This window comes from Tyto alba, unplaced genomic scaffold, assembly GCF_018691265.1.
Source record: "Tyto alba isolate M040663 unplaced genomic scaffold, T.alba_DEE_v4.0 Super-Scaffold_5, whole genome shotgun sequence".
In the NCBI taxonomy this organism is placed as follows: Eukaryota; Metazoa; Chordata; class Aves; order Strigiformes; family Tytonidae; genus Tyto; species Tyto alba.
In genome coordinates this window covers 12,371,775-12,396,556 of record NW_024881326.1, presented here as the reverse complement: position 1 = coordinate 12,396,556, position 24,782 = coordinate 12,371,775, and the positions used below count along the sequence as shown (strand labels likewise).

The 24,782-nt window shown below is 56.0% G+C and overlaps 2 protein-coding genes across 8 annotated transcripts; one reads left to right on the top strand and one right to left on the bottom strand.

Moving 5' to 3' along the window:
• The first annotated feature begins 6,572 nt into the window (after positions 1-6,572).
• On the top strand, positions 6,573-13,964 carry PLP1 (proteolipid protein 1). Of its 2 annotated transcripts, none has more exons than XM_032996090.2 (7): positions 6,573-6,721; positions 9,072-9,258; positions 9,749-9,905; positions 10,836-11,004; positions 11,222-11,295; positions 11,413-11,478; positions 11,935-13,964. In XM_032996090.2, exons 1-7 carry the CDS (start codon positions 6,718-6,720, stop codon positions 12,004-12,006), a joined length of 729 nt encoding a protein of 242 aa, XP_032851981.1. In that variant the 5' UTR covers positions 6,573-6,717; the 3' UTR covers positions 12,007-13,964. The 2 variants fall into 2 exon arrangements, with proteins under 2 accessions (XP_032851981.1, XP_032851980.1); XM_032996089.2 differs by having other exon boundaries at positions 9,749-10,010.
• A 4,407-nt stretch (positions 13,965-18,371) lies between these two features.
• On the bottom strand, positions 18,372-24,359 carry RAB9B (RAB9B, member RAS oncogene family). 6 transcript variants are annotated; one of them, XM_042807057.1, is made up of 4 exons: positions 24,296-24,359; positions 23,443-23,536; positions 22,614-22,683; positions 18,372-21,759 (listed from the first exon to the last, which is right to left on the bottom strand). In XM_042807057.1, exon 4 carries the CDS (start codon positions 21,717-21,719, stop codon positions 21,114-21,116), a length of 606 nt encoding a protein of 201 aa, XP_042662991.1. In that variant the 5' UTR covers positions 21,720-21,759; positions 22,614-22,683; positions 23,443-23,536; positions 24,296-24,359; the 3' UTR covers positions 18,372-21,113. The 6 variants fall into 6 exon arrangements, with proteins under 6 accessions (XP_042662991.1, XP_042662993.1, XP_042662992.1 ...); XM_042807059.1 differs by lacking the exon at positions 23,443-23,536 and having other exon boundaries at positions 24,296-24,357; XM_042807058.1 differs by lacking the exon at positions 24,296-24,359 and having other exon boundaries at positions 22,312-22,683; positions 23,443-23,979.
• Positions 24,360-24,782: the final 423 nt, after the last annotated feature.

Here is a 24,782-nt window from a genome sequence, read left to right as displayed (position 1 = left end):
GAAACTATCCCCCTCTGCCCTGTGCACCCCGCCCCCCCCGCCACTTCCCCTCCAGCACTGCCACCACAGTGGAGATGAAATATTTGTTTAATTAGATGGCGAATCATCCCGCTGCTGCACAGATGCAAACAGCAGCTCAGGCAGCAGCTGCTTCCTGGGGGAATCTTGGCTGAAGGAGTTGGGGTGCAAGGCTGCTACGGTGACATCTGCATCCCACAGAGCTGGTGGGTGTCACGGTGCCAGCGAAACCGTGGCTGGGGGGTGACAGCGTGCTGGGTGCCACCCTGGCTGTGGTGGTCATGTGGCTGCAGAAGATGGTGCCATGAGGGACTTAGTGTGACAGTGGGCTCGCTGCCCCGCTCTGTGCTCTGCCTCCCATGCTGTTATGGGCTCCGGGGGTGGCTGTCGCGGGGTCCCTGCTGCGAGTGGCATCCTGGCAGTCATCTCATCCATCCCCATGTCATCCTTTTGCCACCTCCAGGGAACGAGGCTGATTCTCCCTGCGCAGCTGCCATCACGCAGGGGCTGCACAGCGGCATCACTTAAGTAAATGTAACATCCTGAGCTGCCGGTGAGTCCCCCCAGCCCCAGAGCCGTCCTGGGAGAGGCCCCTGCGTGGCGATTGTGGGTTGTTTCTGGCTGGCTCAGCTGCAGGGGCGACGCAGGAGGGTTGTGTGGCTGCTGCTGTCCAGCCGACTCTCTGAAAGCTGCCTGCGCCTGCGATGCCGGGGAGAGACGGTGGGTGCCGATAGGAAATGTCTGCATTGCTCACACCCACCTCTTGGTCCTACCCTTGGGTTTGCTGTCTAGGAAACGCCGCAGCATGCTCTGTGTGGCTCGGGCACAAGGTGCTGTGGCAGTACTGCCACCCCGGGGGCTCTCACTGCTGTCCTTTTGCCATCGCCTCCTCAGTGCCCACTTGCTCGTCCCCCGGGAGAGCCCCACTGTGGCTGGCACCCACTGGCCATGGGAAGGGTCCTGCCAGGCCAGGGACAGGGCTCGGAATGTCTGGGTCAGACTCTGTCCCCTGGTCCCTGGGAGCAGCATCACCCCTGGCATGCGTGGGTGAGTTGGGGCTGAGGCTGGCATGGGGGCAGGCAGGAGGGGAAGCATCTTCCTGGGCTCTGAAGGGAAATACAGGGAAAAGCTCCCTCTCTGGGTAGAAATCCAAGTCAAAACACCACGGGCACAACCTCTGCTGCTCAAGGACTGTCCTGGCTAACCCAGGACCTCCCACAGCAGCACTCTCCCTCCTCTGTGCTCAGGGAAAGACTGGAACAAGTTAACGCCTCCTTGGCTGTTTGGAGGCACACAAATTCACCCAAGCCTTTCAAAATGTGTCCCATGGGCAGCAAGAAATAAATGGGGGTGCCCCAGAGCTAAGACTGGCTTCAGCACTGCCTGCACCCTCCCTTTAAACAGAGCCCGCTACGGTGTCACAGGACAAATAGAAAAGGAGGGATTCTGGACTGTATTTGCTCTTCTCAGACACCATTGTCTCCAGGGAGGCAGAACAACATTTGTCTTTCGCTTCCAGGATTTTCTGAAAGGTAAATGAGAGCAGTTCAAGAATATGACCCCACGAAAGGCAGAACAAGAGAGTAATGAACAGTCCAGAGAACACCAGTGTGAGGCGTCTGTTTACCCTCCTTTAGGAAGAAAATCAAGGAGAAAGGCAGTGGACATGAAAGGCAAATCTGTTGGAAAATCATCCAAGGGAAAAAAAAATCACCTTCTCCCCAAACCTATAATTAACCCGGTGGACTTGCTGTACTGGGTGAGGAGCTTGTTGAGAATTTGGGGGGAAAATTAGAAGCTGGAACAAGAAAGCAATTTGGAACAGCATATTATCCCTGATTTCTGTAGTAAATAACAGGGCTATTTGGTGGGTAAACAGAGCAGCAAGCAGCCAGCAAGCCCTCCAGTGCCTGGGCTGCCTCTCACATCAGCTGAGCCTCGGGTCGTGCTGCCAGCTGTGCCCCTGATTCCCTTCAAGGTGGGGGCAACCATGCCCACACATCTGTGCCGTGTGGCCCCACCACCCTGGGCTTCACAGCCTGTGAAAGATGTGGGGAAACCACGGCAGCAGTGGGGCTCCTGCACACATCACCTCTGGGATGCCAGACGCCCTGTCCCAAGCACAGCTGGGGGCTGGTGGCCCCCTCTGCCCCCCAGGCTCATGGATCCTGCTACACTACTGAGCCCAGGCACTGAGCTGGATGAGAAGACCTTCTAAATTTTAAAACTTGGTATCTTTTAAAAAAACAGGCTCCTGCAGGGGAAAATATCAGACACACTCAAAAGGAGGTGTGGGCATCTACTCATCTTCTCTGAAGGGTGGCTGGGTGGGAAGGTGAACTCAGCTCGGGTGTAATCTCAGCTGCTCAGCACCTCAGTGGCTGCTGCTCTGGGTACCCAGATAAAGTCCAGCAGCTGATGCAGGCAGGAGACAGGCGCTGGTGCCGGGGAGGAGGGCTCTGCCCCCGGGTTATCTGGCAGGGCTTTGTGTGCTGCCTGCAGCCCTACTTGCTGGGGGGTCCTGAGAGCCTTGGAGCATCCCTGGGGGGCTCAGGATATGGGATTCCACTGCTGCTGATGCTCACACCCCAGACTGATAGCCATTGAGGCTGGTGAGGGTTTTAGCCTGTGCCTCTCCCGAACAGCCCCTGTCCTTCCTCTGTTATCCTGCAACACTGGCCTGTCTGTCTGTCCTTCAGCATGCCTCCCCTGTCCTCTGACAGCATCAGCCAGCTTATTTTTTTTTATTTTTTTTTTTTAAATTTAATTTTTATTAGCACATTTTGCAGTCTTGCAGCAACCCAGGAGTACAAATAGGACAGCGAGTGCAGTCAGGCCCGAGCAGCGGTGAGCAGGGCTGGCTTCGGCGGGCACCCTTGGCACTGCCAGGAGGAGGCAGCTGGGCAGATGCTGACGGTGCCGCCGCGACCTTCCCGCAGTCACCATCTCCTCTCTGCTTGGATGGGGCTGCCGAGGAGAGCAGGAGATCTTGCACTCCGAGAAAATCCCTGGGCATCCCTGGCTGCTGTGGGCAGCTGCCTGGCTCGCCCTGGCCGCAGCGCTCCCCTGGGGCACTCGATAGTGGGACATGTCTTGGGCTCCCCGGCTGGGGTGTTTTTACCCTGCTGCTGGGTGAACCCAGGCAGTGAGGTGGGTGAAGAAGAAGAGTTAAAATCAGCAGCAGATAATGAGAAATTCAGCCTGGCCAGGGAAACAACTGTCTAAAAATAGCAACAAGGTTCTCAGCTGTGACAAGATACACTGGGATTTCTCCCACTGCCCCATGTATAATGGATAAGGGTGTTGCACATGCTGTTGCTGGTTCCTCTCGCATATACCAGGGCTGTGCCTGCATTTTGGGGGTGCAGATTGGAGGGGTTTTCTGTGTTTTGTAGGGTTAGCACCTACTGAAGCTAGCGATTCCTACACTGTACATCTTTGAAAATCCAGCCCCGTGCCCAGGGCAGTGCAGAAAATGAGCCCGCAGGGACGTAAGCAAAGAAATCAGTTGGGGGTGGGTGGTGGGTGGGTGTGGGAATCCTTACTGAAACTGTGGGGCTGTGGCAGCCGTGAGCAAATAGGAGACCTTCTTCTCCCAGGTGGCCCCCGCTGCAACTGGCCTCCCCGCTGCCTCCTGGCTCTCCCCGGGGAGGGCTGCCCGTGTGCCCAGTGTGGGCCAGGGGACCAGGACAAGCAGGAGGCTGTCCCGTGCCATCGGCGTGATGGGAGCGAGTGTGACAGGCTGTCTGCAGTGATCATGGGTGAGGCGGCTGCCTATGGGGACAGGGACAGAGAGGATGCTTTGGTCCTCTCCCCCATATGCTCCTGCTCGCTTTCCCATCTTGCTGCTTTGTGCTAACGTGGTGGAGCGGTGCAGATCAGCGGTGCCCCTGTGGCTCTTCCTTTGCCATTGCTGTCACTTGCTTGTTCCCCCAGCCCCGAACTTGCCTTCCCTATGGCCCAGGGAAAGCCTGAGTCTGAGCTGCAGCCGTGAGGTGCTGGGGACAGAAGAGAAAAACCCACAAACATCCCACAGAGGCCTTACCATGGAGGGGGTGTATTTAGAGATGTATGTGCATCATTTCCTCCAAATACTTCATTTTAGTGCTGCCCATTCCGGTGTCTTAGTGCAGATTGCCAGTGGCTGCAGAAGGAAAGCCTTCTCCATGTCTAGCCCTCGGCATACCTGGCAAGGGGCAGCGTGGCAGTTCCTGGGCTCTATAATAAGTGCAGGGAGCTAAGCCATTAATCGTCCTGTTGGGGGGGTGGTTTTGGACATAACTGGCTACTGCCCAAGGGTCAGAACAAATTGTAAGGTGATGTGAATTGATTTATAAGCATGTTTATTTTTACCAGCCTGTGATGGCCCTCTCCTGGCTGGCAAACAGGGATGTGTCTCCTCTTCCCTGCCTGAGAAATAGCAACATTTTCTCTGGCAGGGATGCTCCAACAAGGAAACTTTTATTCAGGCTGGCAGGCTCCCTGCAGCCACACGCTGCCCTCGGGGCCTCATCCAGGAAGGGGCTGAGATGCAGGATTTCTCCAAGAGAGCAGTTCCGCGTTGAGGATTTTCAGTAGAGGTTCTTACAACCTCTCCAACTGAAATGCAAAGGAAGAGGGATGCAAGAAGGCCTTTTCAGCATCCTCGTGGCCACATGTACCCCCGGGGCTCTGTGACCCCCCCAGTGTGGGCAGAGGGTGCAGTGTTTGGGGTGCGCTGTTGGCAGCCCACCCAGCTGCTCGGTGCAGGGTACCCACTGCGCTGGCAGAGGAAAGGCAGCCCCAGCCACTTTCCTGCACACTTTCTTCTCCCTCAAGCCTTAGAAATCCAGCGAGGGCATTTCCCCCTTTTTCCTGCCTCCCTGTTTTGCAGCTCCGCTCTGGAGCACCCGCAGGAGCACTGCTGGGAGATGGGCTGGTCCCTACTGCTGGTGAGCAACGCTAGCAGCAGCGTCGAGGGGTTTCCATCTCAGGAGGGAAAGGTTTGCTGACAAACAGTGCCTGATCACAAAGAATTTGAAGCCACTTTGTGTAGAAACCACAGTCCGTCTTAGCTGCACACCTTCTTCCCCCATGGGGTAAAGCTGCCTCTTCTCCCCAGGGTGTTCAGAAATTGCAGAATCAGCAAGATCAGAATTTCCATGGAAAGTTTAAAAAGGGCTTATGTTTATTTCCCCAATGTCATTTTTATATATATGTAAAATGTTATATTTTAAATGTTATATTTTGGGGAGGGTTTAATGTAATATATTTTCCTCCTGGTGACCAGGGGTCCCCCTGCAGTGCCCTGGGGTGCAGGCAAAAACCTGCCGGTTTCCAGTGGCCCATAAGGCTCGCAGGTTATTTCCAAAGGGATGTTGCAGGGCTGTCACCCTCCCATGGCCATTACAAGGTGACCGTGGCCGGCTGACATCGCTGCCAGGCCACCTGGGTGCCACCTAGAGGGCTAAGAGAGGTGCCCAAGGATGCTGCTCACAGCAGTGGCAGAGGCTCCCCCTGCTCTGTTGTCCCTCCCCAGCCCTTCCCATCCCACGGCTGGTTGGGGACACCAGGCAGCCCCCTGCTACCCTGGGAAACTGAGACAGGGAGTGGTGCTGGGGGGCCAAGAGCTGGGTCCCACCGATGTGGGGTGCAGGTGGCTGCCATGAAGCCCTGGCAGCATTTACACCACTGCCCAGGTGGTGTTTCCCCCCAGCATACCTGTGGGCAAGCCAAAGGGTGGCTGTTTGGGTGGGTGAGGAGGGGGCAGGGGCCTGCTGTAGCCCAGGGACCCCCCAGCCCATCAGCACCCCCAGCCCCAGGGACAGCCAGGCCCTGCCACCTCACTGCCTGGCACAAAGCGGGGCATTGAGGGACACAGCAGGGCTTTGTCCACCCCATGCCCGCCGCGAAGGGGCCAGTTGCCCTCTGCAGGCTTCCCTGGCCCTGTGCTGGCTCCGCAGCACCCAGAGGAGCTGTGGGCATCCGTGGGCTATGGGGCACCCCAGGGATCTGGGGTACCCATGGGAGCGGGAGCACCCAGACAGAGTTGCTGGCTCCATCTGCTATCAGCCCTGGAGTTGGGGACCCCGTGGCTGTGCCCACCCGAGCGCCGCTCCCCCGTGGGGGCCGAGGGGCTGGGGAAAGCGACTGCAGGATTCCCATCAAAAGGGGGGAAAACTCCCAGTTTGGAGCCCCCAAGCCCCCTGGGAGAGGGGACCCCCATTCCCCGCTGGTAGGTGCTGAGGGATCGGGGAGGTAATAGGGGAGCATCACTGCTGTCCCATGGGGTCAGTCTCCCACACTGCCACAGCAGGCAGTCCGGGGGGGGGGGGGTGTCCCCAGAGCCACCGACAAATGGAACACCCCATGAACCCCCACCCACCCACCCCCCCAAGCTGTTCTTTCTTTTGCAAAAGCCTTTTCCCCGCCAAAGCCCCGAGGCGGGGCTGTGGGGCGGCTCTGCCCACGCAGCCACCAGGCACCCAGGAGCTGGCAGCCAAGGGGTGCGGCTGGGGGGGGCCGGGGGGGAGGGGCGGGGTCCTGTCCCTTTAAGGGGGGTGGCTGTCACTCAGAGAGCCCTTTTCTTTGCTGGAGAGCGGGACGGGCACCCAGAAGGGGGAAATACAGGGCGAGGGACTGCCAGGCAGGCGAGGGCTTCTGCAGACAGCAGCAAAGCAGCCGAGCGGGCGGTCAGGGGAGTTGACCAAGTCCAGCGCCATGGGTGAGTATGGGGCGAGGGCGGCGGACACCTGGAGAGCTGTTGCTGGTGGCTCTGGGGACCCTGTCCCAGAGCAGGGCCCCCTAAAACTGGTCAGGTTCTGGTGGCACCTGTGCGGCCGTGCTGGCACACCAGCTGCTGGGGGAGGATGCCTTGGCACGGCTGGGACGGCGATCTTTTTCCCCAAAGTGGTTTTCTGTCTCCACGTGCTCATGTGCTGTCTGTGGGGACAGACACCTTCTCACCCAAGCCCTCGCCACACTGGCGGGAGAGATGAGAGTTCCTGCCTGGGGCTAGTGGGAGCTAGGAGGTCCCTGCAGGGCGCTGAGACCTGTCACAGCTCATGCCACTTGTATGCTGGCAGCCTTGCGAAAACAGAGGTGCTCCTTCTGCCTCAGTTTCCCTAGCGATACATCACAGCTAACACTTACTGGCATACCCCCCCAGGGAACCAGGGATGCTTTGTTCCCAGGGGTGCCATGGGCTGCTGGCACCCTGCCTCCTCCTCCTCCTCCTCCTGTCTGCAGTGTATTGTTTGGATCCAGCAGCAGCTGAGCCTGGGTACAAGGCCTGGGATTGTGTGGTACAAGGGCTCTTTCTCTCCTCCCTTCCCCTTCCCAGGCTTCCCCAGCGAGGCTTCCCAAAGCCTAAGGGGCCGGAGCTGTAGCAGGGAGCCTGCCAGGCCCTTCTGCTTCCCAGGACCCACAGCCCCCCCAGAACGGAGCCATTCACCGTGCCCCAGGCACAGACACCTGCCACGCCACCTCCCAGGTGGCCAAAAGTAAAAATAACAAAGGTGTTTGGCCCAGCACACCGCTGGGTGCTCAGGGCCATCCCTATGGGTCCCACCAAGGTTTGGGGAGCAGTGCTGGCCAGGAGGAGTGGGACCCCCCCCCCGGACCCGCCGCATCCAAGCCAAACAAGAGGGAGGGGTCCTAGTGCTCCCCCATAGCACTGCCTTTGTTCCCTGTTTGCTCTCGGCACAGGGCAGCGGCCGGGGTGGCAGTGCCAGGACAATCCCCCATTGTCCTTGGTGCCACTGCACAACCTTGCTCCCAGTGGGGAGGGGAAGGCACTGCTGGCCAGGACCCCACGGCTTTCTTGTCCTCTGAGGGAGGAGATAAGCACTGTGGGATCCATGGAGGGAGCATGGGTTTGGGCATGCCTCCCACGGGTGCCGTTTTGGCATTCAAAGCACAAATGCTATGTCCAGGCATGATGTGCCCAGGCAGCCGCTGTGCCCGGGACAGTGGGGTGTTGGAGCCCACATCCCAGGGAAGGGGAGCAGCTTCCCTGCGCAGAGGTGTTGCACAGCCAGGACAGCAGGTTATTGCAGCTTAGCTGGAGCCAAACTGATGCTCTGGACCCGGATGCTGGTGGGTGCAATCTCACCTGGCTGCCCACCCCCAAACAGGGCAGAAGAGTGGTTGGTGGAGCACCTCCAAACACAACCCATCGAGAACCTGAGCTAAGGATCCTGCACATTAGAGCCCAGCCATGCAGAAGGAGCAGGTGCCCATGGCACCACTGCTGAAAAGAATCCAGCATTTAGGCAATCTGAGCAGCACCGTCACGTGCCCATGCTTTCCCCACCCACCCACAGGTACCTGTGCCCTCTTGCCAAGTATCTGTTCTGGAGGACTAAATCTATTACACAAGTGCTGATGTTTGGGGAACAAACACAGCTCCTTTCCATAAGCACGTTTGCCCATGTAACAGGGCTGCTGCAGCCCAAGCTGCCCGCAGGGTGCCAGGGGAGGGGACGAGTGCACCCCAATGTGCTGCCCAGGGTGCTCAGGGTGTGTGCCGGCTCCTCCCGTGCTGCCCCAAGGCCAGGCCACATCGCTGGGTCTCCATTGGGGTTTGTCTCTTTGAAGGTATTGGGTTCCCCTCCATCTTCAATGGCAAAAGAAAAATACAGGGCAGCTGGCGTCGCTGTTGCTTGCAGTGGGGCTGTTCTGGCAGCAGGGAGCCCGTTAGGAGCTTGTTTGCCAGGTCCTGCTGGCATTACTCTACATCACCTTGTATTTCCATCCTGTTTTGCACGGTCTGGCCTCAGCTCCCTCTCCACCTCACATCCAGGGGCTGCTTTGCAGCCCCGGTGCCCCACAGTTGTCACCGCCCATCCCTGGGCATGCTTGGGTGTGATCCTGCATGGCTGCTTAGAGAGCTCTCAGGGAAGCTCCTGGGTTTGGCTCTTCAGCACTGCAATGAATAATTTCTGGGTTTTCCTTCAACCTGCTTCCCTCCTCCCACCAGGCACCTTCCTCCCGCTGCGCTTGCTCTAGAGCTGCGGGCTCTGAGCGCTCCCCATCCCAGCAGTCCCGTCCCACCTCACCTCTCTTCTCCCTAGGTTTGCTCGAGTGCTGTGCCAGATGTCTCATCGGGGCACCCTTTGCTTCTCTGGTTGCCACCGGCTTGTGCTTCTTCGGGGTAGCGCTGTTTTGTGGCTGTGGGCATGAAGCCCTCACAGGCACCGAGCAGCTCATTGAGACCTACTTTTCCAAAAACTACCAGGACTACGAGTATCTCATCGACGTGTAAGTACCCAGGTGCAGTGCCTCGCCCTCGCGCAGGGACCCCTCATGTCTCCGTCTCGCTCTGTGCCCGGAGGAGGTGTCTGCCTGGGCTGGCCGGGGCGATGCTGTCACCCAGGTACCACGAAGAGCCCAGGCTGCGTTTGCCATGTGCTGGTGCCGCGGCTGCACGGCAGGGTCCAGTGGCCACTCGTTTCCATTTCATGCCAGCTTTTACCTGACCCTCGCTAGGTGCCCTGGCTAGAGCTGGACCTCTGCACCGGGTAGGTATGGAGGGCATGGGGGGAGCCAGCAATGGCCCACAGCCTTGCTGGCTACAGCTTTGCCCCAGCTTGCTCCTCTCGTGGCTTCACCCTCTGTTTTGGTCCCTCTGGGTGGTGTGGGGAGGGTAAGTCGTGGTGGCCAGGCTGCCCCGGCCATGCCTCATACAGGGCTGAGCTCCCCAGCACCGCCCCGGCACCTGAGCGTCCCTTCCCGCTCCTCTCCCCGGCAGCATCCACGCTTTTCAGTACGTCATCTATGGCACGGCCTCCTTCTTCTTCCTCTACGGAGCCCTGCTGCTGGCCGAAGGCTTCTACACCACCGGCGCCGTCCGGCAAATCTTCGGGGACTACAAGACCACCATCTGCGGCAAGGGCCTCAGCGCAACGGTAACTGGGGGCCCGAAAGGGAGGGGAGCGCGAGGCCCCCAGCGAGCTCACTCATTGCAGCGGGTGTGTCAGTGTTTGGGAAAGTGGCTAGGACATCCTGACAAGGTGATCTTAACCGGGGTTTGGCACCCCTTCGCGCGCCCGCAGCGGGTTCACCACGCTCGGGGTGGCCGAAGGGCAGGAGACTGCGGCCGTCCGGGTCCGGGTTTTGGGGTATCCCAAAGGGAAGCGCAGCCTGGCCACTCTCCCCCAGGCCTGCCGTGGCCCCTGGGGACCAAAGCAGCCCAAATGGCCACATTTAAGAAACTGCTTCATGTTTAAGCATCAGCGGGGAGAGCCACGAGCACCCCTGCAGCGCCAGCAGCCTGAGGGTCTCTGGCATCCGGTGCCCCTGGGGTTGTCCTCTCCGCTGTGCTTGGGGACAATGACAAAGCGCTGGCAAGGGGAGCCCATGGCCTGGAGGAGCAGAAGGGGATGGCTGCGGTTCCTTGGGGGGGGCTGCTCGGGGTGGCACCGCGGAGGGAGGGCAGGAGAGCCGCGTTTGCACGCCAAGGTGGGTTTTGCAGCTGCCCTCCCGCAGAGGCCAAACCGTGCTTGGCCGTGGCCACGGCTATCCCCCCCACACGGGACATGGCAGCCATCCTGCTGCCACCGCCGGTCACCCCCACGCAGGCGTAGCCGGCCGCGAGTCTGGGGCAGACAGTGGCCCTGGCTGTGGGCTGCAGGGGTGCCCAGCTTGGGCTGCTGCTCCGTACTGGCTGCCTGGGGATACACCGGGTTTGGCGGGCGGTGCAGAGCCAGATGCAGGCAGCATCTCAGTCCTGGCCTGACCCACACCCTCTCCTGCCTGGGGCCCCTCCTGCGTTGCTGTCTGTGTCCCTGGCCGCTCAGTAACCACGGCTCTGCTCCGGCTTGTCCTGCCCCTTGCAGTTTGTGGGCATTACCTACGTCCTGACCATCATCTGGCTCCTGGTCTTCGCCTGCTCCGCGGTGCCTGTCTACATCTACTTTAACACTTGGACCACCTGCCAGTCCATTGCCAACCCCAGCAAGACCTCGGCCAGCATCGGCACCCTGTGTGCGGATGCCAGGATGTACGGTGAGTGCCAGGCTCACCGTCCAGGAGCCAGGGCTCAGGGCAGAGGAGAGGGGATGGAGGAGTGGGCCCAGGCCGATAAGCCTGCGATAGAGCAGGGGCAAGTGCTGAAGAGCCCTGAAATGCTGGGCTGTGCGTGATGAATGTGGCTGCGGGAGGCTGAGCAAGGCAGCTGGCTGGCTGCTGTGCCTGGCTCACTCGGCTCCCCGCATCTCACCAGGCGTCCTGCCCTGGAATGCTTTCCCTGGCAAGGTGTGCGGCTCCAACCTGCTCTCCATCTGCAAAACCAGCGAGGTGAGCACCTCCTGTCCATCACCCCACGTGCTTTCCCCCCTCAGGGGGTGGCCTCAGCACTGGCCTCCCCAGCCAGCCTGCGGGACCCCGGGACCTCACACCCCTCTTCCCTTGCAGTTCCAGATGACTTTCCACCTCTTCATTGCAGCCTTCGTGGGGGCGGCTGCCACACTGGTCTCACTGGTGAGTTGGTGTTCCCCCTACCCAGTTGTTCTCCTCCACCTGGCGAGGGTCTGGGTGCAGAGGACAATGGAGGTGGTGGGCACGGAAGTGATGGAGCCTGTGCTTGCATCATTTTCTGACACATAAGTGCAGATGGTGAATTCAGGCCATAAGAAGGTAGAGGTGTCTGCTGGAGGGGATCTGAAGAGGCTTTAGGAGACCATCTGGGAGGGGTCCTGCTGCCCATGCACTGAGTCCCCTGCCTTTCCCTGGCTCCACTCTTGCTTTACACCAGCCATAAGACACTGTGGTGTCCTGCTGGTGCAGTGGGGCCTCGGGGCTCTGCCCTGTTGGGGTGCTGGGCCGGGGGATGCCACCTTGGGTGTACGCCAGTGAGGAGTCCCACCCTGCTTGCCCTCCGTTCCCATGGGAGCCCAATTTCTCCTCCTCTCTTGCTCACTCTCTTCTCACCCACAGCTCACCTTCATGATCGCCGCCACCTACAACTTTGCTGTCCTCAAGCTGATGGGCCGAGGCACCAAGTTCTAGCCCGCTCTGTGGAGCCCAGACAGACCAAAAGCCCTTCTTTTCTCTAACCCCGAGGCTTTAACACTGCAGCCACCCGACACCAGGTCTCCTGCGTTAACTCTGCCTTTGCCGCTGACTCCCCTCCTCTTCCTCCCTCGCATCCATCGTGCTGAGCGTGACCAGGAAGGAGAGCTTCCCACCAATGGACACCTCTTCATGCACTTTTCTCTCTTTGCTCATCCATAACCGGTTCGCTCTAGGGCCAAGCCCATCAAAACCAGTCAGAGAAGAGGAGGGACTTACTCCAGTGTCCCGATGTTGCTTAGGGATGAGCAGAGGCCTTCATGCTCCTGGGAGGAGGAAATCCATGTAGATTGCTCCATGAGTAGCAAGAGGCTACCTAGAGAGAAAAGGAAGTTGGCCCAGTCCTGGTACCATTGCTAGAGACTCTCCTGGAGCTGTCTGCTGTCACCACCCATGGATGGAGAATAAGAGAAGGATTTTTTTTTCCCTTAGCAAAGAAAGATTAATTTACCCCAAATTGCCTGCTGCAGCCAAGGCAAAGGGAGTTCAGGGCAAGGATCTTCCCATTGCGGAGAAGAGAGTGCTGACCCCAATGCTGATAAAGCCCTAACCCAGCTGTCCCTATTAAAGCCTAAAGGAGTTTGGTGTCTCTGTAGACAAGGGGGACTCTTGGCTTTACCCTTCAGGCAGCAGAGAGGCGGCAGATAGGTTTGACTAATTTGGGACATCTCTGCGCCGTGCCCCAGGAGCATAAAGCCCGAGCTGTCCCTCCGTAGGCAGGGGAGGATTCTATGGACTGCACGGCTTCGCCTGCCCTGCCCTGCAAGCGCCGCGCTCGCCGCTCTCGTCCCTTCACAATGGTGCTCTTCTCTGGGGTGACGTCTGCTTCTCTAACCTCCGCTGCATCGGAGAGCTTGATTTGTTTCTCACCCGTGTCAAACATAACTTTCCCTCCTTCTGTCCCCCTCTTCCCCTCACTTTTTTTCTCCATGTTTCCTGCAAGTCAGGACAACTGTCTGGTGTCTGCCAGGGCGGGAGGGACAGGCAGCATCTCATTTCCAGCCAAAACCCATGAAGGAGTTGAGGAGGGAAGGAAAGGCAGCGGTTTGGGGGTCACAGGGTAGAAACACAGCCCGTCTCTGCAAACAAGATCCTTTCTAGTGCCATTTCAGTCTTTTCCCATGGAAGGGGGTAGTGGGGCAAGGGGTTTGGTGGAGATGACCTCTCCCCCATGATTGCTCTCCACAGCAGCTGGAGGAAAGCCTTCTGGCTGGGTAGCATGGGCCCAGCCAGACCCACCAAAATGCCGTTTCCAGTCCTCCTCACCAACTGGTATTTTGTTTTGCTCTTCCCTGACTCTCCTTAATGCTAATCTTTGTGTTTATTTATTGGAGAAACTACTTTCAGTGGCAGACTGTAGCTCCATCTTGCATGGATTTTTTTTTTTGTCTGTATTACTATTATATTTTTTTAAGTGCCAGTTTCAGCAGGGGCAAGGATAAAGGAGCAGATCTGCTGAGCAGAGCATTCGAAGGATCCTTGCTGCCAGCAATGCTGAAATAGGTTGGCCAGGCTACCAACGCACATGGGCTGGGGAGTGGGGAGATGCCAGGAGGGACAGCAGGGTGAGGAGAAACCAGTCAAGATTTTGAAATTCACATCAACGCTATCTCTCTTGGGGGTTTGCTGGGGTTTTTTGGTATCCATTTAACAAAAAATAACCAGATCCTCCTCCCCACCCTTGTCCCCAGACCCCAAACACACACACACACGCACATGTGTGCACGCACACACACACACACACACAACTGAAAGTGTTTCCTTCATTTCTGATCTAGAATTTCAACTTGTTAACAAGCAATAAAAAGGAGCAAGTTTTTAGAGACTTATCTTACAAGATGTATTTTATAAAAATTAAAGAAAATAAATTAAAATTAAGAACATTCTGAACAAGATATATGTCTATCTGTCCATTTGTTGTCCTGGCTTTCCCACAGCACTTCACCACCCCCCACCCAGCCAAAAAAAAAAAAAAAGCAAGGACAGAGGAGGAGGTCCCGGAGGAGCAGCACTCACCAGCCCCATGCGTGAGCTAGCAGTCCCTGCAGGACTCTGCCCACCCCAGCCATGAGGTTCATGAGCCCAGACTTCAAAATCTTTATTCCCAGCTGGGGAACCCTTTAAACTTCTATTTCTCCTCCAGCTGTTCAGAGGAAAGCTGGGGTCTTGTAGGAGCTGCTTGCTCGTGCTCGGTGATGTGCTGCTGCCCTTTAATACACATTTCCTAATGTAGCACCTGCAGCGCGACCACTGCAAAACTAAGGGGCACAACTCGAGCAAAGAGCAGCAGTTCGCATCAGGCAATGCACGTGGTACGAGCACATCCAGAGCCAGGCGGGACGTGTGATTCTCTCGCTTGCAGAGTGCCCTGTGTGAAATAGGATGGTCTTGTTTAGGCACGAGGGCGGACTCGACTACTGCAGGACTCCACATGTCCTCTCCACGTGCTCTGTGGGTGGCTACATGCCATTTGCCCCAGGGTCATTAACAGTTTGCACAGTGCTGGTTTGTGGGGAGGTCATCAGCTGGTGTCTTTCTGCCCCTGATCAGATGAACACTGCCCTTAGATGCACGTTTCCACAGCAGCTACTAAAAAACTATTGATTCAAATGTTGCTTCTCTTGGAAATTCCCCCCAGGAACTGTGCTCAGGACCCTCTGGGGAGCAAGACCAAGGAGGGATGCTTCCAGCCCCACACTCAAACCCTGGCACCGCTCCCACACACGGCAGATCTGCCTGAGAGGCGGATTTTGGGCATGGCTAGGTGCCCACGAGCGGCAGGGTGGGCTGAGAGGCAGCAGGCTGTTACCTACCCACTGCCAGGACCCCCGCTGCTCTTCCTAAACGGGACTCTAGCCCCAATCCCACTCTCTCCTCTCTCCCCCAGCTTCAGCCCCCTCCAGGCAGACCGCAAGGCTTCCTGTGCAGTCCGGCCAAGGGAGGTTTAGCTCACGCATTGCTGCTGGCCCAGCTCAGTACACAGCTGTGCCCGCACCCCGGCCTTGCCCCTGCTCACAGAAACCCGTGGGGCTGCAGCCAGCATCAATGGGAGCCTTTGTTCCCTGCGTTCCCAGATGCCATCACCCTCCTCTCCCCGTGCTGAAAGGGCCCTGTGTGTACACGATCAGCCCCTGGGTAGGAGCAAGCCGGGGAACAAAACACCATCTCTTTCCCCTGGCAGAGGCTGGTGCCCCCCGGCCGGGGTGAGGGTTGGGGACAGCAGTGTGAGGTAGTGTGTGAAAGCAGCCAGCATGGCCAGGACATTGGGCAAGTCCAAGGGCTGAAGGACACATGCAGCCTCTTATCAAGCGTGCCCTTGGCTGTGTCCTGCTGCCATTCCACCTGGGGATATGGGACTTGCCCTCACAGCTCAATCCCTGGGCACCCCATGCCCTCCAGGAACTGGCTGAGAAAAGACAGGGAATAAGCCCTATCTCGTATCAAACCACTTCTCTCTAAACTGGCCCATCACAAAGGCTCCAAGGAGGGGAGCCAGTGCAATCAAACACTTTCCCCATGTCTAGTGGCTGCAGTTTGCTCCCACAGAGGCTGGACCAGAGAAAAGGGACCCTGGAGCATGTCCCACGGGCTGACCTGCCAGCGAGCAGGCAGAGCAACTCCCCCTGTTTCGTCCCATGCCCCATTCGGCTGGTGCTGCTCCCGCCCGGGGCAGGCCGGGCTCCCCCATCCCCGGTCCTGCGACTCCTCCCCGCGGCCGCCGGCAGCAGCGGCTGCTGCCGGGGCTCTGCCCGGGCTTCCCCGGGAAAGCCTTCCCTGCAAAGGCTTGCCTTCCGCTAGGGGTGCGCTGGGAGCCCCCCAAAGCCAGCCCACCGGCCACGCATCAGAAAAAATAACTAGAGCCTTCAGTTACACGGGGCTCACTCCTGCCATAGTCCAGCAAGGGAATAGCAAATAAAAGCTACCATAAACATCCAGATGCTGCCATGCAAAGCCCAGGTGCAAGCCTCTTAACTACACAGCAAATTCCTCAGAAGCCACACCAGCAGGCAGATTCCCCTACGTTGCTCTCTCTGCCAGGCCTTGGGAAAGGCTGTGCAGGATGAGCAAGAGGGCTCAAGGAGCGGAGGCAGTGCTAGAGGCAAACCCAACGGCTGCCCCGGCTCAGCCCTCCATCCCTCCGCCTGCACCGACACTCAGCAGAGCGGACAGCGGGCACACCATGCTCGTGCTGCTCCCCACCAGCAGCTCCCCCAGCCCTGTCCTGGCTTGTTAGCGCAGGAAAAGGGCTGCGAGAGGCGAGCGATGCCCTGGCAGGGGTGGTAGCCGTGAGCAGCCCTGGCTGGCAGGGCCACAGCATGGTACTGCTGTCCATCTACCCCGGAGGAAGGTCTCACCTGCCACCTCTCAGGCGCCCACCTGGTTTCTCTCCATTCGTGTGCACAGTTTGGCTCTGGCAGGGAGATGCCCAGGGATGAGGAGGGAACAGCATGTGGGAAGTTCTCATGGAAAGGACTGACAATAGCACAGGCAGATGCTGCCCTTGGCTGCTCATGAAGACAGGAGTCCTGCGTCTGCATGTGGCCATGTGCACCAGCCCCTAAAGGACCCCTTGAAGCCACCAGGGAAGAAGGAGCTGCTCCACCAGCCGTGCAAGCCCTGAAGTCAAGGGGTATCTCTGTCCATCCCCAATTGCTTTTGCCCAAGCAATCGCCTCAGCAGGTAACCACTATGTCACTGACTTGGACTGTCCCAGGCCCCAGTCTCCCAGTCAAGGGACTCTGACTCACCTGAGCCCTTCTTCAGGCAACCACTGTTGGAGCTGCCATCGCCCCCCACCTCAGCAGAGCGGGGAGTGCTCCTTACTCCAGAGCAGAGCATGCCAGTGCCCCTGGCACCAGAGCTGCAACAAACTCCCCTGTTAAGAACTGGAGGGGGATTCAGGGGCTCAAGAAAGGGCATTTTTAGACTATCTTTTTGCTCATCCTCAAATACATGCAAGAACACGTGGTCCCCATAGATCATGTTCCCACAAACCTCCTTACAGCTGTACTGCTGCTAGGAGCCAGCCTCCAGAGCTAGGGAAGAGCTGCACTCAGGAAACACACAACGTGTGAGCAGCCTCCATCACGCTGAGAGCAACCCCAGGGCATCTGCAGCCATCTGGGGCGCCTCAGCTAGCTGTTCTAGATAAGATTTCAGTTTCCTCAGCCCACCCAGGAGCTGCATGGCCTTACAGCTGCACTACCTGGCCCAGAGCAGTAAAATCCTCAAGAGGGTTGTGGTAGAAAGGGACGGATGGGACCAGCAGCCTCGCCACCACTCCTCCTCCTTTGCAAGCACACTGGGATATCCTACAGCATCTGTTCCACCCAGAAGCAACTCTGCTTTCCCTTGGAGACACTCCTTTGCCCTCCAGGGATCCATCCTCTCCCCATCCCATGACAAAACCCAGAGCCCTCTGCTATTGCTTGCAGCAACAAAGTGGGGAATAAGGGAGCAGCCTTGCTCCTGCCTCTGCCCCACATTTTCTTACAAACATCTCACATCAGGGAAGTCAGTGGATCTGATGGTTTTAGACAGACCCTCGCTGACATGAGACAACCTCACCCAACCCACATGACTCCTCCAAGGTTGGGACCATCTCCACCAGGCCATGTTAGTTGTCTGCTTTCAGCTGTGTTTTGAAATGGTTGAATTAAGATGCTGGAGGATCCCAGGTACTCCAGCCCACATTAAAAAGCAGGATTTCCAAGGACTTGAAACCCTATGCTGCCTCTGGAAGCGTGGATAGGAAAGCAGACACGGGAGAAAGATGAACTAAAAGGTTCTGCCAACAGAAACAGCAGGCACAGACTGCGCAAACACAGAGAAAGCATCCCAAAATAAGCAACCATCCTGGCAGCGGAAGAGAACAGTCCCCATATGCTGATTTCTGTTTCAGCATCCTATGGAAATCATGCCTGGTTATAACCCCCTGGAGCCCAGCAAGCAGTTCCAAGATCATAGGAAGAAATCAAAGGAAAGTACCGGTTTGCTGCTGATAGCCCAAGCTGAAAATTACAATCTGGTGACAGAAGAAAGCAATGTGGAGTATTTCTATTATGAAAGTGTTTTCTCATACACTCTTGAAAAGACAAAATTGGTCACTGGATTCAGCTGATAAATAAAGGTAAAGGAATATAACTACTGGTCTAGCTATGTACATTCAGGAATAACAAACCCCTTTGATCCCTTAGTGACTTCTCTCTGCCAGATGCTATAATCAACCCAGTTCCACATCCCTCAGGAGAACAGGAGCAGACTTGAACTTTGATAAACCAAGAAGGCAGCTACTTCCTGAGTTCACTTGAATACATCCATGTTTTATTTGCTTAAATAAAGGCAGAATCTCAGTTTTACAATTCCAGTTCTGTAGCAATAGCAACAACCGCAGCAGCATGAGTGGACACAGGGAGGGAATGGCTGTTGGCACTGAACTTTGCAACAAAGAGTTCAAAATCCTGTCTCCTATGGAAATTGTGCGTATCATTTAAAATAAATTAAACAATTTAAATATATTATACTATACTTTTAAAATGGATTTTTAAAACACATAAACCTAATAAAATATATGTTTTTTTTTTTAAAAAAGTCAATGATCCAATGTCTGTTAGGAATAAAAGATGCTGTGTAACACCTTCCAGCAATACATACCACCTGCACAGCCTGTGCACAATGAGGCTCTTGACCTTCAGCTATCAGCATCAACACGCACCCAGGGTACTGCAAACAGCGTGCTGCACCCTTGCCTTCTACACAGTGGCGTGTTCAGCCTCTGCCCAATCCCACGTGAGATCCGCTCTGGGAGAGCGGCAGTTCCACTGGCAGGGAGCTCCCTCAGCAGGGCCAGGCAGCACACAAGGGCCTGAGCCTGTTCCAACCCTGGGCCCCAGTGCAAACCAGCTCTGGGGGAACGTGTCTGTTCAGAGATGTAAATCAGAACCACAGGTCACAGAGTCTGGGATCTTGAATCAGGAAATATCAAGCAGTGTTAAACTGAAGAAAAATCTAGAGGCCTGGGGAGGTCAGACAGTGGTAAATAAACAGTAACAATAACTTTAATATCCTGTAAAAATCTGCTGCACCTACAGAAGCAGAGCCTTCTCTTATACCTCAGGGGACCTGGTTTTCCAGAGACTGAAAGCACTTCCTATCTATCCTTGTGAATATGAGTGTTCAGCCCTGTTTAGAAATCAGATCCCTCTAAAGCACTTTGCATTAAAGCTCCAGTCCCTTCCACACGTGGCTGCCCTGCAGAGAAGGGCAGGATCACCCTGAGTTCCCCCAGAGGAGACTCCCTACATGCTCTGAGACTGCTCGGCGATAGGGATTAGCTGCCACCAGCCAGCATGAGGGCAGAGATCGCCCTGCTCTAAAGCACAGCGTAAGTGAGGCCTCTTGATTTGAGATACATCACAGTGGGAATCGCATTCAGCAGCTAGCGGATACATACTCAGGGAAGCTCTGCCCATGGCAGGCTCCTGTGTGCTTATGGGCAAAGTCACAGTTTTGGACAAACGCTTGCACGAGAAGTTGCATGACATGAGGTTACAATGGTAAAGACAGCAGTCAGCAAGCACTCATCTCTTTGCTACACAGACAGCTTAGGACTAACACCTAGCAGGGGGCAGGAGCTGGAATCAGCAAAGCCTGGTGTACTTTTCTAGAAGGTTCCTTGCCCCCCACCTTCACTTACCATTTTTCAGCCACCTTGAAGAGGTGGAAGCAGTACAGCTCTCTCCCCAGTGGACTGAACACAGCAGTCATTGACAAAGGCCAGTTAAGAGAACGGACATCCTCTACCAGTAAAGTTTGTCATATGAATTACAAATAAAACATACTGGATTCCCCGTTAGGGAGTAAGGGCCAGGCCAATGGCATGAGTTAACTGTGTTCAGCAGCACTGCACCTTACACAACAGGTAATTAAGTGAATGGTTCCATGTTGCAGCACCCAGATGGGAACACCCGTGCTAAAGCAACTGAAGATGCTGATCCACCAGCTAATGAAGCACAGTGGTCACCCGAGTTAGTGGATTTAACAGCTAACCACGCATGACTCCTCCAGCCACCTGCACACCTGAGACATCCCACCCACCTACCGTCCGGTCTGCTAGAGCATATCATCTGGATGTGGCGATTACTTGTGACAGAAACCAGCTGAAGTTTCACCCTCCAGATCTCCTGAGTAACTCTAAACTCTTTGACATGAGCCAGCAAGCATCGACATCTGTATTTTTCATCCAGGGCTTCAAGGTATGAGAAGCGAGATCTGGTGTCAAGCCTCCAGAAGAGACAAGGAAACACATATTAAACAAGGAGACAGTCTCTCCACAAAACAACACTCACACAAGACAAAGTCAGAGGTGAGGAAAACCAAACCAGAAATAGGCAGCTACGAAGAAACAATGCTGCCACGTTCAAACACAGGTCCATCTCTCCTTTGTACGTTGCTTCAGATCAGAACTCTAACAATTTTCAGCACAATTCAGTCTCAGGACACAATGCACTTAACCCAAACAACAAATACACACATATCAGCCACTCTAGTATTTGGCATTCTCACAGTCGCATGGGCTAGAGTCTCTACAACAGGTTTTGTTCAGTATGTTGAGCAGACTTTCCTTTGGCAGTAAGGTCATGAGTTTAGTTGGTCTAGTATTTTTTTTGAGTTCAGGACTAAAACACTTCAAAGAGTGTCTAGAGCACTCTCAGATTTGTTCTACAGGCAGTTCTTGGTACAGATCAGATCACTACTGTCTTTAGTGAATTTAAAGGACTTTAACCCAGTCCTTTAAACCTGCTACAACAGGCAGAGATGGAAGCAGGACTACACTCACACGCTCTTTTAACAGCTCCCTCCTGCAGATACATGCTCTGTGCCTGAAAATTCCAGCCACAATTCAGATGGTGAGGCTGCAACTCCCTAGTGAGCAAAACACCTATTGTCCTTGTGGCCACTCTCCTCAGAATGCCCGAGAGCTGCCCGTGCTTATTCCGATCCAGCCGCTGGCTCGAGCGACGTTCCCAACGCAGCAGCCACTCTTAACAACAGGAAGACCCTGATTTGGAGCTGGAGTGCAAGTCAATGGTGTGGCCCAGCATGCAGTGCTCCAGCTGCTCCTCCACCGCCAGCACCTGCCGCACAGCCTCCTCGAAGGCCACTGCCACATTGGTGTCATCCTTGGCACTAGTCTCCAGGTATGGATAGTTACCGTTTTCCATGCACCAGGCCTGGGCCTCCTCTGTGCTCACTTGTCTCTCAAGTTTGTCTACCTTGTTGCCCAGGACTACAAATGGGAAGTGTTCAGGGTCCTTCACATCCGCATAATAGACAAACTCCTTCTGCCAGTTACTGAGGTTCTCAAAGCTCTGCCGGTCGTCCACACTGAAGGTCAGCAGGCAGCAGTCTGCTCCCCTGTAAAAGGGGGTTCGCAGGCTCTTGAATCTCTCCTGTCCTGCAGTGTCCCAAATCTGGAGGGTCACAAAACGTCCATCCACCTCCAGGTCCCGGTTTAAGAACTCCACACCAATCGTGTGGAAAGCCTGTGAGTCAAACTTGTTGGTGACATACCGGTTCATGAGAGAACTTTTGCCAACTCCACCATCACCAAGGAGAATGACCTTTAAGAGCAAGGACTTCCCACTCATTGCAGCAGGATGGAGGGGGCGCAGTATCGACCGACACGATCTGCAGGGTTCAGAAATAGTAAAAATGGCTATTTGACTTGTGGATTCCGCAGAAAGTTGCACACAGAAGAACAGAATACGGCATCTCCATCCCCATTTCTGAACAAGTTTTGTATATAGGAGGTAATCTCTCTTATTAGAGAAGTTAGAGCTGGGAATTGGACAAGCTTTCAGGCACACAAGTCCTCCGTCAGGTCCAAAATAGAAGCAGCTGGTCACCATTGTAAGTTCAAGGTGAGAACAACTGTTGAGAGTTTAGTATCAATTATACCACTTTTGGTGAAAACTTTGTATCTGAAAGCCTGTCTAGTTTTTCCAGACATACCGTCACTAGTTCAACACTTCTTCTGGCCTGGGTCCTCAGGCTATCACAGAAACAGCAAAGTGATCAGGGATCTTCATCAGGCCTTCCTTTCCACTGTACAATCACTAGCTAAATAATTTCTCCTATCTGACTTGCTCTACTGGAAGGATGTAAAAGATGTACAGGCCTAACATCAATACAAATCGTCTGGCAAACCAGTTCTTAACCACCCCAAGAATGCTGACTCACCTTATAAGTGGAGCTGTGCTTGTTTTCTGTGTGTGATCTCTACAGCTCAGAAGGGGTTTTCCAGGCACAGAGGCCCGGTTCCTCTGCCGCTCTTTTCTGGCAATGCTCTTTGCAGGCCAGTTTGCTGGGGCACAGGCGCAAGTTCACATTGCAACAACCCCAACACCACGGGTTCCTTAGTCAGCAGTAGCAAGAGAAAGGCCAAGTGCCAACCAGTCCTCCCCCTTCCATGGACATTCTGAAAGTGAAGGTAAAGGCCTGACACAGAAAAAAGGTTTGTTTCACTGCTGTCTGTACTGTACCTGCTCTAGAAATACAGCACTTCTGTCTCCAGGACTGTCCACGGAACACCTTCCTCCAGCATAACAGTCACTAAAAAACAAATATCAGTCAGTGAGTTTGCCAGAGCTGTGCTTGGTGCACTGCCTTTCAATTCGTAATGTTGATCAAGGCTGGAAGAACAACAGCAGAGCTCTAGGAAGCTGAAAGTACAGCACTGATGGCTGGAGTTAAACAGGTAAGAACAAACCATTGCAGACAGTTTCCCTTGCCCTGAGTAAAATGGAACACAGCCCATTTCTGACCAGGGCAGAGCCAGTACATTAGGGATGCTACACCCAAATAAGAATAAATTGAAGGAGCTCTGTCATGAGTGCACAGGCTGTGTAGGCCAAGTCTCCCCTCAATCCAGGGGATGTCAATAGCTTTGATCTGCTTGGCCTGCCTACTCACACACTGGGGAATCTGATCTGAGGACTGAACATGTACCTGAATCTGCTAACCAGAAGAGTGAGTCTGTTGGCAAAAGCCTGGTATGAAAAGACCTGGCTTGCTTACACCTGCTACCAGCATTCCTGGGAAGGGTGTGGACACATAGTGCTGTTTAGTGATGACACCACCAGACCAGCCTCCAACCCACTGAAACAGGAGCATTCAGCACTGCGCACATCAGTGTTCCTATTCCTTCCAGGTCAAACCCCGCTTTCTGCATTAATCGCAGGGGGCCCTGTTCAACTTTGTTTCTGCTCTTTCTGTTGTTTTTTCAACCAGTGCTTACCACAAAGCCAAAATCGGAAACTTCTGCTTCAAGTTAGTTTCTGTGGAAAGTGCATAAACTAACTAAAGACTCACCAATTTTACTTCCCCTGCACAGAAACACCCCAAATCAAGCATGCTTGAACTAACTTGAAGGGCCATGGGACATCCAAGAAGAGCCTGTGCAACCCTGTGGTTTTAAAGCAAAGAACAAAATGCAAATGTCAGAAGAGACAAACAGGAATTGCAGCATAGCTGCCTTGGGCTGAGGGCTTTGGGAAACCCTCCCCTGATCAGGTGAGCTGTTCAAAACCCTTGCTCTTCCTTTTCCAAACCCTTGCTGAGTGGGGTTTAAGCCGGTCCCTGCCCCCTGTCACGAAGGCCCTTCCTGACACACGCCATCGGTGCCAACAAGAGTTTCCGTTTAGAAACAGTTTGTTAGGAAGTGACTAGCAGACGTTTTAAAAATGACTAATGGCTTATACCGGGCTACTCCGGAGCCTGGCAGGTCAGCAGACATGACACCGCCGTGACACCGCCGGGCACGCTGCCACCCACGACACCGACATTAGCAACGCCGTTTGCAACCTGCATCCCCCCATGAGCTCTTAGCGAGCCATTTCGGCGGCTAACCTCCACCTGCAGCACGACCAAACACCACCCCCCCCCGCCCCCCGGACGCCGGCACCTGTTTGCAGATAAAACCAGCGGGCTGCGTGCGCGGGAGCTGCACGATGCGCGCCCCCCACCCTCCCGGCTCCTAGCGCGGCGTGAGGCGAGACCCTCCGGCGGGCCCTGGCCTGGCTGCCAGGCCGGGGAGAGGCGCAGGGAGGGGGGGAAGCCGCCGAGGAACGGAGCCCCCCGGAAGGGGCCAGGGAGAAGGGCCAGCCCCGAGGATATCCCCGTGTCCCGGGGGCAATGGCGCCGTGCACCCCCCACCCGCCCTTACCTCCCGCCGCGCCGCCGCCGCCGCCGCCCACCCGACCCGCCGGGCGCAGGTGCCGGCTCACACCGCGCCTGCGCAGCGCACGCGCCCCGCCGGCGGCGGCCGCGCAGGGCAGGGGGCGGGGCCAGGGATCGCCCCGCCCTTCGCTGCTCCCACGCTGTTCTCCCCCCCCCCCGCCTCGTTCCCGTCCCTTCAGTCCCCTCGTGTCCCTCTTTTGTCACTTCATTACAGCCTCCTGCCACCCCCGCTGTCCCCACGCCGCCTCCCCGCTGCCCCACTGCCGGCGGGGCAGGCGCGGTGGGACCCTTGCCCCGGCTCCGGCAAACCGTACCGGGGGGTTTCCCCGCTGCAGTGCTGGGGCCCCCGCGGCGCTTGTGCGAGGCCGTGGCGCCCTCGCCGCTAAAAGCCCTTCAGCCGCCGGCACAACACAGTCCCCTGCACGATGTCACACAGGCCAGCGGCGGTGGCCGTCCCCAGCCCCATGCATCCC

Bases quoted from the DNA above. Each gene is read 5' to 3' on its own strand.
- PLP1 (XM_032996089.2), top strand. The intron at 10,011-10,835 runs GTGATCTTAACC...TGCCCCTTGCAG, and splicing joins GGCTAGGACATCCTGACAAG to TTTGTGGGCATTACCTACGT. The intron at 11,296-11,412 runs GTGAGCACCTCC...CTTCCCTTGCAG, and splicing joins CCATCTGCAAAACCAGCGAG to TTCCAGATGACTTTCCACCT.
- RAB9B (XM_042807057.1), bottom strand. From the start codon at position 21,719: ATGAGTGGGAAGTCCTTGCTCTTAAAGGTCATTCTCCTTGGTGATGGT.